This window comes from Neofelis nebulosa, chromosome 15 (assembly GCF_028018385.1).
Source record: "Neofelis nebulosa isolate mNeoNeb1 chromosome 15, mNeoNeb1.pri, whole genome shotgun sequence".
Taxonomy (NCBI): domain Eukaryota; kingdom Metazoa; phylum Chordata; class Mammalia; order Carnivora; family Felidae; genus Neofelis; species Neofelis nebulosa.
In genome coordinates, this window is record NC_080796.1 from 7,535,708 (window position 1) to 7,553,776 (window position 18,069).

General features: G+C 52.2%; 1 protein-coding gene across 1 annotated transcript; it reads left to right on the top strand.

The window, feature by feature from the left end:
• Positions 1-1,388: 1,388 nt before the first annotated feature.
• On the top strand, positions 1,389-16,283 carry CNIH4 (cornichon family AMPA receptor auxiliary protein 4). The gene is made up of 5 exons (XM_058700246.1): positions 1,389-1,531; positions 4,957-5,025; positions 8,359-8,471; positions 13,729-13,869; positions 16,087-16,283. The coding sequence occupies exons 1-5, from the start codon at positions 1,463-1,465 to the stop codon at positions 16,112-16,114; spliced, it is 420 nt and encodes a 139-aa protein (XP_058556229.1). The 5' UTR covers positions 1,389-1,462; the 3' UTR covers positions 16,115-16,283.
• Positions 16,284-18,069: the final 1,786 nt, after the last annotated feature.

The window sequence follows — 18,069 nt, forward strand, 5'->3', positions numbered from 1 at the left end:
AGAGACAGAATGTGAGTGGGTTGGGGCAGAGAGAGAGGGAGGCACAGAATCTGAAGCAGGCTGCAGGCTCCGAGCTGTCAGCACAGAGCCTGACTCAGGATTCGAACCCACAGACCGTGAGATCATGACCTGAGCTGAAGTCGGACGCTCAACCGACTGAGCCACCCAGGCACCTGTGGAAGGATGTTTTTAGAATGTAAATCAGACCAAGGTACTTTTATACTTAAAACTGTCCTGTGGTTTATCATCATATGAGAATAAAGGTGAAACTTGTGTGTGTGTGTGTGTGTGGGGGGGTGGTCCACAAGGCCTGTGTGACCTTTCCATGCCACCTCTGATGGCAGGTCAAAATTCTACCCCCTTGTTCATTGTAGTACGGCCACATGGTCCTTTTTTCCTGTTCCTTAAAGACGTCAAGTTTCTATGAGCAATGGGGCCTTTGCAATCCTGATTCCCATCTTCTGAAACACGCTTTTGTTCAGAGTTCAAATTAGATGTTAGCTGGTCAGCCTGGCTTTGTTCAGTCTGCAACGTTTCACCTCCCTGTCTTCTTCCAGTTACTTACAACTGCCTGTCAGTAATAGATTTTTGTTGTTGCCCTCGGTCTCCCCCATTGTAATGGAAGCTACCGGAACATAAGGACCTTCCCCGTCATTCTTCATGTATCCGTAGGGCCCGGGAGCTGGCACATATTAGCTGGCACCAGAAAATACTGGTGGGGGGATACCTGGCTGGGAGTTGCTTGGGCTTGTGACTCTTGATCCCAAGATCGTGAGTTTAAGCCCCAGGTTGCGTGTGCAGCCTACTTAAAAATGAAATAAAAATAAAGTATTGGTTGAACAGATGTGTGAGTTTGATGGACTTTGCCTTTGAAATAAATGGCCTTTTCCCTGTGACTCCCGGCCTGCCTGGCTGGTTTTTGTGCCTGGGGTCAGAGCAGGTCTCGGCCTGCAGTGGGGGCGGGTGCGTGAATACTTGCTTAAGTGAACAAGACAACACACTGCGTCTTCAAAAATCCTAACGTCTGCAGCGGAGCGAGTGGGCGCTGCAACAGCTGAGGCAGGGAACGGTGAGGCCCGCTGACAACGCGGCATCAGGAGGGTGAATCTCCAGCAGGGTTGTCGCTGTCGGACTTACGCTTTGCGAGGAGAACCCCTTCCCGTGGCCAAGTCGGGTGCCCGGGGGACGCAAGCGTTCTGTGAATGCTTGCTGATTACTTCTGGTCACCGTTTCCGGACCGGTCAGGATGAAGGTGGAACCCCGCCCTCGCCTCGCGTCCACGTCGGGGCTCGCGAACTACACTTCCCAGCCTGCGTCGGGACGGCGGCGGCGGACTACAAGTCCCGGCATGCCGCGGCGCCGGGACTACGCGCCCCAGCGGCCCCGGCGAGGGCCTATCAGGGGCGGGCGGGCGCGCCGGGCGCCGGGGCTGGTTTGACGGAAGGAGCGGCGGCGGAGGAGGATGGAGGCGGTGGTGTTCGTCTTCTCTCTCCTCGACTGTTGCGCGCTCATCTTCCTCTCGGTGTACTTCGTATCCTTGGCTGAGGCGGGCGCAGGCCGGCCGGGCCCGGCGCCCGAGGGACGGGGCTGAGGCGGGGCCGGGCAGGTGCGCGGGAGTGGGGGGCCCGGGCCCCGAGCGCGGAGCCGGGCGGGAGGCCGGCCCCGCTGCCGCTCTCGCACCCCCCCCCCCCCCCCGCCGTCCCCCTCGCCGCTGCCGCTGAGCCCTTCCCCTCCCTACCTACCCTTGCCGGGGGCGCGCGGGCCGGCGGGCGTCCCCTCGGGTCGCCGCGGAGCCCTGCGGGGGCCGTGGCGGCAAGCGGGCGTCGTGCGGACCGGGCTTGCGGGGCCCCTGCGTGGATGGGGGACCCGCACCCGCCCGCAGGGAGCGTCCAGCCCCGGGCCAGTCAGAGGTCCTTAAACAGCGGGGAAGAATCCGTGCTAGGCTGCCCCTTGTCCTTCCTCGGGGATCACGGGGGCTGCTTCCTTTGTCATGTTTTCCTTTTGCTTTTTGTTTTAATGTTTATTTCTTGAGAGAGCGAGCGGGGGGAGGGGCAGAGAGGGAGAGAGAGGACCCCAAGCAGGCTCCTTGCTGTCAGCGCAGAGCCCTATGGGGCCTCCACCCCACACAACCCGTGAGATCGTGGCCTGAGCCACCATCGAGAGTCGGAAGCCTCCTCGGGTTGCTTTCTGAGCGAATCAAACTTTCTTTTCTCCAGAGCACCCTGGCTTGGGGATAGGCGTGGCGTGGGTTTTCGGTGTGACCTCGAACTTTGTTAGGGACAGGCAGCCTGATCTGCAGGGAGTGGACACAGTTTGCAGTGAGGACCCCAGTGCTCAGCCAGAGGCTCGCTGTGCGCAGTGTTGCACCTGCCTCTGTTCTGGGTGAAATGGGAAGTGTTTACTTCCCAGGAAGGGGCGCGCGTGCGTGCGTGTGCGTGTGTGTGTGTGTGTGTGTGTGTGTATAGTGAGAACACGCGTTCGGCACCTTTACTTCCCAGGAAGGGGCGTGTGTGTGTGTGTGTGTGTGTGTGTGTGTGTGTGTAGTGAGAACACACGTTCGGCACCCAGCACAGTGCCCGCCCCGTGGCCACTGGGCTCTGCCCCACCCCAGCCCAGTTCAGCTGCAGTTTTTTCTTTAACAGATGAATTCTAACGAGAACTTCAGGTTGTTTTGTTTTTGCTTTAAAGATTTTTATTTTTTATTAAAAAAAAATTTTTTTTTAATGTTTATTCAGACAGCATAAGTGGTGCGGAGGGGGGTGGGCAGGGAGAGGGAGACACAGAATCCAAAGCAGGCTCCAGTCTCAAGCTGTCAGCACAGAGCCTGACACGAGGCTCGAACACACAAACTGAGCCGAAATCAGGTGCTTAACGGACTGAGCCACCCCAGCAGCCCTCAAGATTTTATTTTTAAGTAATCTCTGCACCCAACAGGGGGCTCAAATTCATGACCCCGGGATCGAGAGTCGCAGGCTCCACCGACTGAGCCAGCCAGGCACCCAAGAACCTTCAGTTTTATTAGGCTTGGTGAAGTGACTGAAAAAGCAGAATTACTGGCCTAAATTTTGGTGACCTATGTCCCTCTTGTGACATAAAGAACTGGGACTTAACAGAGAAATAAAACCTGGGTTTCTGGTTTTGATGTTTGGAAAGCTAGGCTCGATTTAAAATAGCCTTGGCTTATAGCAAATTGTGTACAAAGGAAAGTGTTAGGTAGACATTAAGGTGCGTGTAGGGTGTGTTTCGCTGGGATTCAGCACATTACTGTCATTTTGGATAGTTGCCTGAGCTTCCTTCTGGAGGTAGAAACGGTCAGGGTAGAAGTTCTGTAGGGATGGGAGTTTTCCTGGACTTCGAACCCCGAAGAAAGCCTGTGCCGAAGGGGAGGGGTGGGTGTTCAGAATCAGACAAGAGCAAAGGTGCAGAGACAGGCATGTTTATGGCATTCCTGGGTGATGGGGTCAAGGCATAGAGCATCTGGAGCACACGGTTGATTTTGGCCGGAGAAGGTCAAGGTTGGAAAGGCTGGATTAGATCAGACTTTGAAAGGTTTGCCTGTGAAGGTGGGGACAACTTGAGCTTTCACTTCTATCCTCGAGGCAGTAGGGAGCCATGGAATGTTCTTGACATTAACAAATGGTGTGTTAGGAAGATGAGTCTGTAGAGTGGGTTGGAAAGAGGAAAGACCGGAAGGTAAGAAACCATTGGGGGATGGGCCTGTGTGGGTTTGAAATAGGGTTCGAACCGTGGGCCGGTGGAAGGCAGGATTCTTGGGCAGAGCAGGCCGGTGAAGGCTGCTTGTGGGGTGTGAACACGAAGGCAGCGATGACCCCCCCGGGGTTTGAGCCTGGACAGGTGATGCTTGTGTCGGCGACAGAGACGAAACCCGCGTGGACGTGGAACAATTTGTGGAGACGGTGACGAGTTTGACTTTCATTGTGTTGAGGTGATAGGGGAATATCCGTACGGAAATGTTTAGAATTTGGGTGAGAACACTTACTTTCACTTGTGTTATTGGACATTTCCAAACATTACAGTAGAGAATGTCGTGTAATAAACCCCGTGTTTCTGTCGCCTGCCGACAGTGATCTTCAGCATTTTGCTGTTTCCTTTCTGCTTTGTCCCAGCTATTGGGGGGCAGGGGGTGGGGGGTGGAGAATTTATTTGACAGTAGTTTTCAGGCCTTGTATCCTTCAGTTGAGGCTGTTTCCTTCTGTGTCTGTCCTCACATTTTTGTGAGTTTATATTCTATGCTAAAACTCGTTTTTTGCTTAATTCTACTAGAATGTGTGCTTACTGTGCAAAGTTTGGGAAAGAGAGAAAAATACTAGGAAAACAAATCCTCTATGAGGAGCCATAACCACTGCTCACCTGTGACCCCACTATCGATACAGTGTATCGATAGTGGGGTCTATTCAGGTTTTTCACATTTAAGTTGTTTTTATAGGTCTTATTTTCCGATTCTTATGGTCATTTTCACTTTTGAGGAAGTCAGATTGGATGTTCTGGTATGGGTCACTTGAGAATTGAGCATACTAAGATTCTTTTGTGCAAATAATTTGTTGAAGGAACATAAATGAGAAAATTGAGTTGTCTAATGAGTGAACTTTAAGGAAATAACTAAAATTTTTTCAAGGCAAATCTAATTCTGCACTACAGTTGGGTTTTTTTTTTTTGCCGAAACTTGAAAACATTTAGCTATAACAAAGACAAAAGTCTTGTAGGGGCACGAGGGTGGCTCAGGTCATGATCTCACGGTTCACAAGTTCGAGCCCCACATCAGGCTCTGTGCTGACAGCTCGGAGCCTGGAGCCTGCTAAGGAGTCTGTGTCTCCCTCTCTGTCTCTGTCCCTCCCCTGCCTATGCTCTCACGTGCACGCTCTCTCTCAAAAACAATAAATAAAACAAAAAGTTAAAAAAAAAAAAAGTCTTGTAATTCCTTATCTTGATCCTCAGATAATTACATTGTCCGATTTAGAATGTGATTACATTAATGCTAGATCATGTTGCTCCAAATTAAACAAGGTAAGACATTTCCTTACTCATTTTTTGTGTTTGAGGTTATTATAGATAACCAACATATGTATATTTGGTTTTGAAGTGTATGTTGTTTCCTACTCGTTGGAATGTTTGTAGAGCTACTGTGTTTCTGCATTATTTTAGATCGTGAAACTGTACTGGGAGACCCCACTTGAAATTTGCGGCTTTACTCGGCTTCTAAAGGCTTGTTATGAAGATAATCGTTTTTGTCTTCTGTGTCGAAACCCATCCTCCCTGCCCGTGACTAAAAAGCCCAGTCTGTTTTGTTGCATAAAAGATGACCTTCTTTTCGTGGTTTGCTGAGAAATGGAATAAATTAGTTGATTTGTCTCGAGACCATTTTACCTTTAGTGCATGGTCAGAACTCTGTGTTGGCAAGGATGCTCTGAACCGCGGGGTTCGTCTGGATGTAGGGAAACCAGTTAGTCCTGATTCATTTTACGAGCTGAGCAGACAGAAGACTTTCTGGATAAAAGTTCACGCCACAGCTCACTAAACCCTGCGAGGTGCTCTCGGCTTCACCCGGAAGTCATTCCCGTGTGTTTTTTCTCTTCTGCATCTGCTTCTATTTCTCCGGTCCATGGGGGAAAAACGTGACATTCGGACAATTAAAATTTCTGGCAAACTGTATTCCTCCTCTTCTTTTTTTCTTTATTTTGAATTTTCCAGAATGTGGTTTCATACAGTGATAGACCTAGTCTTCGAAATAAGAGATTTTGTGTGTATTTATCTGCCAAACTGCAAGACTTTTTAAAAAAAATCGAGGCGTAACCAGCATTATATTACTTTCAGCCTTCTCATCTTTAGGAGAATGGTTATTTTACCAGCTGGGTTGTATTTTTTTTTGAATGATTATTTATTTTGAGGGAAAGAGCCTGTGCATGTGCACATGGGGGAGGGGCAGGGAGAGAGAGAATCCCGGGCAGGTCCATGCTCAGCACAGAGCCCGACACGGGGTTCCATCTCACAAGCTGTGAGATCGTGACCCGAGCCGAGATCAAGAGTCTGACGCCCAACGGACTGAGCCACCCGGGCGCCCCTCCCCTCGTTTTCTCTCTTCTCTTTCACCAACTTTCACGCACTGGACAGTTCATCTGCTGGATTCTCTGCCCGTTCTTTTTTATTTTTTTATTTTTATTTTTATTTTTTTATTTTATTTTATTTTTTTTTTAAATTTTTTTTCAACGTTTTTTATTTATTTTTGGGACAGAGAGAGACAGAGCATGAACGGGGGAGGGGCAGAGAGAGAGGGAGACACAGAATCAGAAACAGGCTCCAGGCTCCGAGCCGTCAGCCCAGAGCCCGACGCGGGGCTCGAACTCACGGACCGCGAGATCGTGACCTGGCTGAAGTCGGACGCCCAACCGACTGCGCCACCCAGGCGCCCCTGCCCGTTCTTTTTTAAAATTTTTGTCCCTTTGGGTTTCCTGCAGACGCGCCATTTACGGCAAGGTTTGCATTTCTGAGACCTTGTTCCCTCCCTTGCTCGGGTGTGAGTGTCCTGGCTCTCTGAGAATCTCGATTAGAATAGTTTTGAAATTGCCGTCTGCTTCCTCCATTACATCTGCTTCCTCCAAGCTCCTCTCCCTTTGTCTTCCCCTCGGGGGGGCTTCCGCAGTTTCTGGTACACGGCCGTCTATCCGTGCTTAGGGCAAGGCACGCGCTCACGGAGGCGCCAGGCCGTGGGCCAGGCTGTGGGCCGACGCGTAGACAGGCCGCCTCACCGCGGGGTCATCGGTGTCCCCCTGGACTCTTGCTGGGGCACCCGAAAGGGCAGCTGTTCGCACGTGTTCTGTCGCGTGCTGCTCAGTTAGTCCACGGGAGGACTTTCCGGGCCCCTGCCCGGTGCAGGTATTCAGAGAGCGAGTGAGGGGCAGGACACCTCGCTGAGGAGGGACGACCACGAAAACACAGGGCTTGGCTGAAAGGAAGGAAAGCAAGCAGAGGAAAGCGAAGTGTCGCTTCCTAAGACTCTTGCCTCTCGTTTGTGGCTGTAAAACAAAGTGACTGCCGCCCAAGGTAAGAAGTCCAGTTTGGAAGCTACGCTGGGGGCTGGGGGCCGAGGGTGCGGCCGGTGGTAGCAGTAAAAGCGTTTCCAGCTCTGCGGGGGCCACACCTGGCCTCCTTCCGGGCAGCGGCGTCCCGAGGTGCGAGGTGCAGGTGCGGGCATCCTCAGCCGCGGTTTACAGATGCGAAAACCGTGGCTCCGAGAGGAAGAGCGACCCTTCCTGAGCCTGCGGTGCCAATCAGTAGGGGAGAGCAGGGATCCAGCTCCAGGTTTGTTTGACTTCTGCAGCTTACCCTTGTAAGCGTTGTGCTCAGTTGGTTACACTTCAGAAACTCCGTTTTGCGTCTTTAAAAGTTTGTCGATTGCCAATTAGGTTTAAGGCCTAGCCAATCCCTTCTTTGTTTCCAAAAATAAAGTATCTAAAATGGAAATGCGAGAGACCTGGGCCCAGTGTGTTTGGACTTAGACTATTTTATTCTGCCAACTAAGTAGCTTTGTGACCTTGGGCAGATTACTTAACCTCTCTGAGTTTTGCCTTTCTCCTTTCTGCAAGAGGCAGTTTGTGTCTGCCTGTTACTGTTAACTTCCACGGAAAGGAAAGTCTCTATTCGCAGGGGAGGAGGATTACTGGTGGAAGGAGGGCCTGCTGCCACAGCTGTTGGCGCATGAGCAGTAGAGTACTCCGCGGTTGGCAGCACGCGTAGGTAAGGGCCCGGGTGCCGTGGGGCCAGCAGGCTGGGATTCCCGGATCCGGGTCCCTTGTCATATTTGGTCAGCTCCTCGCTGTTACTGTGAGCTGTTAAAGTACGTGTGTGTGTGTGTGTGTGTGTGTGTGTGAGAGAGTGAGAGAGAGAGAGAGAGAGAGAGAGAGAGAGAGAAAGGATTTCCCTCATGGTTCAGGAGATTGGAGAATGTTTAAGATTGATATTCTGATTTGCAAGGCAGTGTATATTTGGATATAAACCACCCCGGCTAGAGTGAGGGGCTTTGGCACAGACCTCGGAATAGCAGGTAAACGATGCTCCGTTTCTTCCCCAGTTGTCATTCATACCCGCTTAGTGAATGAATCTGAACCTTTGCTGAGGATAAAACTTAATTGCAATTTAAGTGCATTATGTTTAAGCTGTGTGTGACGTGTTTGCACGGCGTGAGCATTGGCAGCGTATGCACATCTGGGTCATCCGAGTCTAAAAATAAATCTTGGAACACTAGCTTGTAAACGCTGCGTATCCACTGACTTAGCTTCAGATAACACGGACGTCCGGGAAGAACACAGCAGGGCGATGTAACGCCGTGTTCTTCCCTTGCAGTGGGTCATTCCCGAACTGATCGGCCACACCGTCGTCACCGTGTTAATGCTCATCTCATTGCACTGGTTCATCTTCCTTCTCAACCTGCCCGTTGCCACTTGGAATATATATCGGTGAGTATAGTTTAGTTTGTTTACTGATGCTTCGTGTCCTGGCATTTAAAGGAAAATTTAAAAAAATGTTTTAATGTTTTTTTTCTGCAATAAAATACGTGCCAGTCACGAAATAACTGACAGCCGAATGCCACGTGGAGTCAGCATAAATTCCTGTTTACTTTGGCAATAGCAGTTTGCATCGTCCAGTCTTAGAGTCAGAACACGAATTTACACGCATAAATTTTAACAATTTGTAACGTTCAGTTGCGATGTCTAAGGACGTGTGTTTTCCATAAGAGTGGTCACTAGTCTAAGAATATAAGATTCTTGTTACTTATATTATAGATTTTAATTAGAATATACTGGGAATGCTTCAGAGAGAATTTCACTTTAGTTTTTAATTTATCTTTGTACTCTAATTTTGTTTTAAGTTAATTAGAGAGAGAGGGAGAGAGGGAGGGAGGGAGGGAGAGGGAGAGAGAGGGGGAGAGAGAGAGAGAGAGAGAGAGAGAGAGAGAGAGAGAGAGAGAGAGAATACCAAGCAGGTGCCACTCTGTCAGTGCAGAGCCCCACATGGGGCTCGATCTCACCAACTGTGAGATCAGGACCTGAGCTGAAATCAAGAGTCAGACGCGCTCAGCTGAGCTGCTCAGGCGCCCCGAGGATTTCACTTTAAAGCCTGCAGAGTAGATCACGTCAGAACTGTAACTTAACGCATTCGGGAAGTGTTTCAGGCCCCGCTCAGCGGACACACACTGGATGTGCTGTTACTGCAGTGGGGCAGTTATACGGGACGCATTTTCTTGTGAAGGTCTGGGGGGGGGGGGGGGGGGGGATGGGATTGCTTTCATTGTGCCTTGCTGCTCTGCTAAATGTTTAGGTTTTGGTTTTATTTTTATCTAGTTTTTTGAGGTGTAATCATCATATTTTTACATGTGAGTTTTTATTTTTATTTTTTAAAGTTGATTAATTTTTTAAAAGTTTATTTATTTTTAGTAATCTCCATACCCAATGTGAGGCTCGAACTCAGGACCTCGAGATCATGAGTCACATGCTTTTCTGATAGAGGCAGCCAGGAGTCCCATAAATGTGATTTTAAAGTGCAGTTAGAGAGGCGCTTGGGTGGCTCAGTGGGTTGGGCGTCTGACTTCAGCTCAGGTCATGATCTCGAGGTTTATGGGTTCGAGCCCCACACTGGGCTCTGTCCTGACAGCTTGGAGCCTGGAGCCTGCTTTGGATTCTGTGTCTCCTGTCTCTCTCTGTTCCTCTCCTGCTCACATTCTGTCTCTCTCTCTCTCTCTCAAAAATAAACATTAAAAAACAGTAAATAAATAAATATGAAAAATAAAGTGTAGTTAGAATCAGAAGGATGGGGTACTGCCAGCTCAGAAGCGCATGTGACTCTTAAGGTCCTTAGTTCGAGTCCTGTGTTGGGTATAGAGATTACTTAAATAAATAAGACCTAAAAAAAAGAAGAAGGATAAAGAAAAGAATAAGGGAGGGTGGGAGGAGGTGATAGCACACAGAAGGCTGTGAGGAGGAGGAAATGAGCAGATTTGGGGGATGAATTTAAAAAGATCGTGAGACTACGACCTGAGCCACGGAAGGGATTTTAAATCTCTGGACCCCTTTTCCAGAGGGAAACCATTACTTTTTAAGTTTCTCAGTGTCCTTGCATGGTCATCCCGGAGATCAGCACCCTGACCTGAGCTCAGCCAGAGCACAGGCCCCTGCCCCAGTTGGCAAGGTGCCGTCCCACGCAGACTTTGAGCATGGCTCAGTATCCCTGTGATCAGGAATGGGAATTTGGGAGGGAGAGTGGGAATCCTGAGACTATCTCAGTGACTCCCCGAGCCCGTACCGTCATTCGTCTGTGACAGCAGAGTGTGCCAGAGGAAGGGAGGCTAGCTCCATGCGGCTTCTTCGTGCGTGGTACCAAGTATGATGGATGGTTCTAGCGGGTTTACTGGGGGGGACAGAAAAGTTCTATAGATTCTGTTTCCCGTCATCACAAAGATCACGTGGGTTTATTGCCCTGATAATTTATTCCCCCAGTGACAGATTGGCTGGCTATTCCCAGATTTACCTGCTACTTAAAAAGGTTTAAAAAAAAAGTCAACAGACGGACCCTTTCCTGTTTTCAGACATCTGCACTTCCTGCTTTTGGGGGCGCAGACCTGTGTGAGACTGGCTCTGCCCGCAGGCCAAGAGGCAAACGCTGAGTGACAAAATAGGCAGCTGGCTTCAGTACGAGGCTGGCTGGGGCACCCGACGGGTGGCGGGGAGGCCTCGCGCTGGGACCTTCCCAGGAGGGGTGTCTGCGCAGAGCCTACACGGGGAAGGGGAAGGTCTGACAGACGGAAGGGGGAAGGACTTCTCCAGGGTGTGCGGACAAGGGAGCGCTGGGGGGCTGGAGGCAGACGCACCAGGCGTGAGGGCCGGCAGGCTGCAGGCGCGGACGAGGGAGCCGGAACAGCTGCTGATGCGGTCAGGACACGCCACCCAGAACCGCGCGCACCGGCCCACGGAGCCCGTGTATCAGCACGCGCCCTGGTGGCAGGACGTTCACCCACTGCGGGTTCTCTGTTCGGGATCTTTCTAGTATGTTAATACATGTAAGCAGCCGGCACCAGTCTGTTCTAGAACATGCTCCTCACCCCAGAAGGAAGCCCTATACCCATTAGCAGTCTCTCCTCCGCTCCCCTCCGCTACCCTTCCCCTCCCCTCTTCTCCTCTCCTCTCCCCTCCACTTTCCTTCCCCTTGCCTCTCCTTTCCCTCCCCTCCTCTCCTCTCCCCTCCTCTCCTCTCCCCTCCCCTCCCCTCCCCTCCCCTCCCCTCCCCTCCCCTCCCCTCCTCTCCCCTCCCCTCCCCTCCCCTCTCCTGGCCCCGAGCAATCAGTTTACCTTCTGTCTCTCATAAGATAACCTATTCTGTGCAGACCTGTCAGACAGGAGAGATCAATAAGCGCTCTTTTGTGACTGGTTTTGTCACTCGGCACGTTTTCCAGGCTCATCCGTGTGGCGGGTACCGTGTTCATTCCCTTTAGTTGCCGAATCCTGTTCCACCGTGTGGACAGCCTGCATTTTGTTTATGCAGCGGATGGGCATTTCCGTTGTTTGTACTTTCCGGCCGTTACGAACAATTGCCCTGTGAACATTCACGTGCGTGTTTTCGTGCGGACACACGTTTTCTTTTCCTAGGAGTGGATTTGCTGGCTCATGTGGTAACTTTACACTGAACTTTTTGAGGAGCTGCCTGGGGTTCAAAAGCAGCCGCACCATTTTGTGTTCCCATCAGCTGTGTGTGTGGGTTCCTGTTTCTCCACATCCTCGTCAACACCTCTTGTTGTGTGTCTTCCTTTTTTTTAATTTAAGTAGCGTCTACCCCCGCGGTCGTGACCACCAGATCATGAATCGCACGGCCTTCCGACTGAGCCCACCCGGCGCCCCTGTGACTTTTCGTTTGAGCCATCCCGTTGGGCGTGGTGTTTCGCTGTGGTTCTGACCCCATTTCTCTGGGGACTAACGACCTGGGTACCTTCGAATGTGCTTCATAGCCATTTGTGCATCTTGTTCGCTCTGTATGCTTTTGAGCAGCTAAGCTGATGAAGGAAGTGGTTTTTGGGAAGATTTCCTGGGAACATCGGGTGGTAAGGACCGGCTGGTGGGGAAGAGCCAGGAGGCAGGGGTGGGACCGGAGGGCCGGGGCAGGGCTGTGACGCGGGCATGCAGAGGACACCCCCGTGTGAGCGGGACTCGGAGGGGAGGGCGGACGGAGATGGAGTCTGACCGCCTGTCGGTGACAGATGAGGGCCGGGGCAGTCAGGACCCGCGGGAGAGGGCTCTGAGACGGAGCGGAGTCGCTCGGCTCTCGGTTACTCGGGGGCGGCAGGATTGGGGGAGTCGGGGGGGGGGGGTTAAGTTTGTGGAACTCGGGGGCATTTGCATCTCACAGACGTCCATGTGAGAACTGTGCATGGTAGGAAGGGACCGGCCTGTGCGAGGTTAGGGCACGTCCTTGCGCATGTAGTCCCGCGGGTGGACGCTCCCCGAGTAAGCCGGCTCCTCGGCTGTAAAGGGGGTCGTGTGGGGGAGCACCGGGTGCACGTGCAGTGATGGGAAGGAAGTGGGAAAGCCTGAGGGCTTCCCCGGCGTGTTAAACCAGGGTCTTCAGACTTTTTTAAAAAGTTGGGAGTCCCTCCCGAGTCTGGGAACATTGGGTCGAACTGGTCTGGCGTCAGAACGCAGCGCGGGCTCGCTGTGCCCTCCCTTGCTTTGCCTTGTGGCCCTTGCTCCCGTCCCCACAACTGCTGCGCCTCCACCGCTCCGCAGAGGGCATTTCTGACTTGTCGGGGTATGATCGCTTAATAATACCGTGCACTCAGCCTGCATTTTTAACAGTTCCGTAAAGTTAGACGTTACGTGCCGTGTCTGAACTATCTACTGTCTGAACCGAAGAGGGGTTTTGCTTTATCGGGGTAGCACTTACTCTAGATCATTTCCCTTCTGTCTCCTCTAAATTTGGGTCTGTAAACCGGCACCATTCACAGACCGTGCGGATGGAGGAGTGTCATCCTCGGATCAGGAGCCTCCCTCCTTTGTGACATGGGAATAACTGAGACTGCTCCTCCCCGTAAAGGTGTTGTGGGATGAATTGTATTAATTATTTCAGAACTTTCTAGATAAAGAAGTTTCTAAGAACTTGATAAAATTGGTTTGCTTTTGGAGTCCCCTTCGCTGTGTCTGCTGGAAAACGGCCGTAGGTATGACCGATTTAGAAGTTTTCTACAGGTGGGTAAAAGGGTCTCAAAGCATAAAATACCCTTCTCTAGAGTGTTACCAGATTCATTTAGAGGGCAGAAAATTAACAAGCGTTGTATCTTTCAGAGGAAAACCACATGGTGGCCAATGACATCATCAGACTCAGTCCGTCCGTGTCTGGTCTGAATTTTAGGTTGCTGTGATTGGTCACTTTTATTTTTTTATGTTTTTGAGAGAGAGCGCGAGAGAGAGCGAGCACGCACAAGCAGGGGAGAGGCAGGGAGAGAGAGGGAGACACAGAATTCAAAGCAGGTTCTGGGCTCTGAGCTGTCAGCACAGGGCCTGACGTGGGGCTTGAACTCATGAACTGCGAGATCATGGCCTGAGCTGAAGCTTAACCGAGTGAGCCACCCAGGCACCCCCGTGATTGGTCACTTTTAAAGGCTGGTTGTTGGGTGCTTACTTTGAATATTTGTGCTGATGATTGGATTTCCTTTTATCGCGTGTGCCTCAGGTTCATTATGGTGCCGAGTGGTAACATGGGAGTGTTCGACCCGACAGAGATCCACAATCGGGGTCAGCTGAAGTCGCACATGAAGGAAGCCATGATCAAGCTTGGTTTCCACTTGCTCTGTTTCTTCATGTATCTTTACAGGTGAGTTCACGGCCCCCTGGCGTTGTCCTGCACGGACGTCTGCTCGCGGTGGGGGGCTGTGGGTTCTGCGGCAACACTGCGGAGCCTTGGGGGACCCTGTGGAATTCTCCCGGCCTAGACTTCTGTGTCATCGGATCAGCGATCTGCGTGACCTGCCGTAGGTACTCGGGATGTTAGTTGCTCCGTGGCTGCGGAGGCTGTCCCCGGCTCCCAGGGACCGGCCGCCTCGGGTCTCCGGGGGATGTGGTGAGGACGTAGGTGTGCACCGCCTCGCCACGTGCCAGGCAGCCCGTCCCCGTAAAACCGCGTCTGCCTTCCAGTCGTAGCGGATGGGGAGTGAGGGGTACCAGCAAGGACTGGCCCCCAGACGCGGGAAGCCTCGTGCGGTCCTGTCTGAACCTTAAATTGTGTTTTAGGGAGAAACATGCCACCTTTTCCCTTATCTGTCGCCAGGCCAAGGAGTCGAGCAAAGAAGAGAAAAAAAATTGTGTGTATGATTCGATTAAACCTTTAGGAGACTAGAAGTCAGGCTTAACCTTTTTTATGCAGGCTTAACGAGATCATTCCTATTTCTCTTCCCAGGTAAATTTTAATTTTTCACACAGGCATGAGGACTGTTAGAAAGAACTTGTGTTGGCCTCAATTTTCGTCACTCAAAGGGTTCCGATATTTAGAAACTGCATAGAGATGGCAGGTTTTTTCTTTAAGTTTATTTTCAGAGACTGAGGGTGAGCAGGGGAGGGGTAGAGAGAATCCCAAGCAGGGTCCATGCTGCCGGCACAGAGCCCAACGTGGGGCTCGAACCCGTGAACCAGGAGATCATGACATGAGGCAGAATTAAGACTCAGATGCTTAATAGACTGAGCCACCCAGGCGCCCCTTTAATAATTTATTTTTAATGTTTACTTATTTTTGAGAGAGAGAGCGAGCGTGTGAGCAAGGGAGGGGCAGAGAGGGGGGACGGAGGCCGACAGCACAGAGCCCGACGTGGGGCTCGAGCTCATCAACCATGAAATTGTGACCTGAGCCGAAGTCAGAAGCTCAACTGACTGAGTCCCCCAGGTGCCCCTTGTCAGGTTTCTAATGCGGGGATTTCATACGGCTTCTGTCTGGAATCGCCTGCCGCGTGGCGGACACTCACATCCGTCCGTGTTTCTTACACAGAATGAAAGGGAGAAATGCCTGTATTCTTCAGATAGTGATGGGGTCGATGCTCTTGGTGTTCTGCTTGGGTGCTGGGCTCGTGTGGTCTGGGGGCGACCGCTTACCGTGTGACCCAGGGCTGCTTCTTAACCTCTCTATGCCTCAGTTTCTTTGTCTGAAAATGGGACGGTATCTAATGCCTGCCTCGTTGGATTATGATCTGGACTAAATGAGATAATGCATGTAAAGCATGTAGGTTTGTGCTGACTGGCGGTAAACTCTCAGAATCTTTCACGGGGATCAGCCGCTCCCGTGAATCTGTGCTGCACGTGGGCTACACCTGGTTTGGTTAAATTTGGGCAACGAATCACTGCATTAGTAACGTGTAAGGGGGTTTCTGTGAAGTTTGGTCATCTAAGCAGGGAAAGAAAATGATGGTAGTTTCGTTGCTGCTGTTAACTGTGGTGGTTTTAGCAGAGTGTTTACTGAGCGACCTCTGAGTGTCAGAAGCCGTCAGGCCGCGCGGGCGGCACCCAGGAACAGCCCGGAATCCCGCGTGGAAGCGAGGGTCCTGCCCGGTGCACTGCCGGGCTGCAGTTTGCATGTGCAGAGAATTAAAGTCTTGTTTGGTTTTCTGTGTTTGCTCCAAACTGTAGCCCAACGTTGGTTTTAGGTTGTACTCCCACCCCCACCCCAGTTATTTATTTCTAAGTGAAAAAAATTAAGGCTTTGAGAGGCCCTAATTACACATTTTTAAAAAGTTTATTTAGAGAGAGAGCAAGCACGGGCAGGGGAGGGGAGAGAGGGAGAGAGAGAATCCTAAGCAGGCTCGCACTGTCGGCACAGAGCCCCACTCGGGGCTCGATCTCACGACCGTGACCTCACGACCTGAGCAGAAATCAAGAGTCAGACGCTCAGCTGACTGAGCTCCCCAGGCGCCCCCGGACATTCTTTCTTTTATGTGTAAACGATGGTCTGTTCCTTGCTGAGCCCCAGACAGCAGCGTGGCCGGGCCGGACTGTGCAGGAACACTGCTGAGGAGACGTCGGTAACACCGATCTCTTCTCCCCGCAGTATGATCTTGGCTCTGATAAACGACTGAGGCTGCGGGCGCCGCGTCCGGAGCCAGCCCACACCACCGCGCGTCGTCGGGGAGCCAGAGACCACGTGGATCATCCTGAGAACCGTGACCATAGCAGTATATTTTTTCCTCTTTGAACAAAATAAAATATTTTTGCTGTATTTTTACCATATAAAGTATTTAAAAAACACGAATTGAGTTTTTGTAGATTTCTGGTTCTCCACGTCAGTCTGAACCCCAACGTGTGGTTTTCATCGTCTGTATGTCGAGGACTGGCATTTGTACGTAGTGACGGCATGGCCGCCCCAGCCTTGCCCGCTACAGAAACATAGGGAAGCCTGTGGACAGCAGAAAAGGCAGAGTGCAGAGCGCCGCTGGCCACCCAGGCAGAGGAGGAAAGTGTTGCCCTTTGGCCTCTGTCGAGGCAGCTTCGCTACGTTCAGTATGGTTTAAAGGTTTATGGGACTGTTGGCTGAGTTTTCTCACAAGAACGTTAACAGAAAGTGACATTTCAAAAAATATGTATTTCTTTGCAGAACCTGTGAAACCTTATAAGCCATTTGCCCAGGTACAGTGTAATTACCGCTTCTAGAAAGGAAAATAAATCAAAAAAGCAAAATATTATCAAGCATTTTCATTTAAAGCCATGGCCTCCAAACTCCACCTCAAACCCATTCGACCGCACTGGCTCCAGCCGGGTCTTGCTTTCGTGTTCTAGCCGATCCCGCTGCATTTGGTTCTTGGGGTTAATGGGTTTGGGGCAGTGATTTGGTACAAGATGCTCGTCAGATTAGAGCAGGAACGGCGGGTCGTCGAGGGACCTTGGAGCCCGTCACCGCTCTGCCTGGGGCCCTGCTACCGCGCCGATGACCAATGTGTGATGTGGGAGATCTGGACGAGCCGCCCCTGCGGTTGGTGGGAGCCCCGGGGAGCACTCACCTCTCCGGCTCCGCTGGGTGAAGTGAGCCAGGCCGTTTCTGTCGTTCCTGTCTGGCACCCTAACGCCACTCTCTGAAGCTCTGGCCGTGGCAGAGCCCAAGGGGTAAACCCTCTATGTGGCGTCCGCAGTGACGGGTGAGGAGAGGTGCTCTGCTGGCCTCCCGGGCCCCGACAGGCCCTCCCTGTGAGTATTTGTGGCTGTGCCGGCAAAGAGCCGAGAACCTGTGACCGAAAAGGTACTTTTCTTACCTTTTCCTCTGGAGGCACCTGGCTGTTTGAGAAGAAACCTGGTTCTCTGCCTTCCTCTCTCATCTCCCGTGGCTCCTGGCGTCCCCTCGAGCTCTGAAAGCGGCGAAGCTGCGGGAGAGCACGGGCCCTCAGAGCCCAGAGACGACGGGACGCCCTGGGAAGCTGGCAGGTGCTGGGGGCTGTGGCCAGAGTGGTTTCCTTTCTCCCACAAGCCTTCGGAGCCAGGCAAGGATCCCGTGCGCCCTTCCTCCTGACACGCTCGCCGTGGTTACAACTGCACAGCCGCCCGTCTTGTGTGGCTTGCGTGCGGCAGGGCCGGCGGTGACCAGTGTGGGCGTGTATTTTTAGGGGGGTCTTCCCCAGGTGATGGCGAGGGGCAAGCACTGGCTCTCAAAGCTGGGCGACGTGCTCAGGTCCGTGTCCTGTGTTCCCTGGAGGGGACCCACATCGCTGCTGCTAGAGGTGACCTCGGAGCCCCGAGGTTGGCCGAGGCCACTCCTTCCCCGTCCGTTGGCGAAGGCAAGACCCGGGGCCCCCGCTGTTTGCCGAGGAAGCCAGACCGGATGTAGCTGGGGCCCCTGGGGACAGAACACACGTGCACCCCTGTGCCTCCTCGCTCTCCAGGTGCTCTTCCAGCAGGAAGGCCCGATGGAGCGGTGCCACCCAGCCCCACTGGGTTCGAGGCCGGATTGGAGGCCGTGAAACCCGAAGCCGGGGTGGCGGAGTGTGCCGGGCCGGGTGTGACCATCCCCAAACGTGAGTAACGCTGTCCTGGTTGTGCAGGAACT

Bases quoted from the DNA above. Each gene is read 5' to 3' on its own strand.
- CNIH4 (XM_058700246.1), top strand. From the start codon at position 1,463: ATGGAGGCGGTGGTGTTCGTCTTCTCTCTCCTCGACTGTTGCGCGCTC. The intron at 5,026-8,358 runs GTAAGACATTTC...CTTCCCTTGCAG, and splicing joins GTTGCTCCAAATTAAACAAG to TGGGTCATTCCCGAACTGAT. The intron at 13,870-16,086 runs GTGAGTTCACGG...TTCTCCCCGCAG, and splicing joins TTCTTCATGTATCTTTACAG to TATGATCTTGGCTCTGATAA.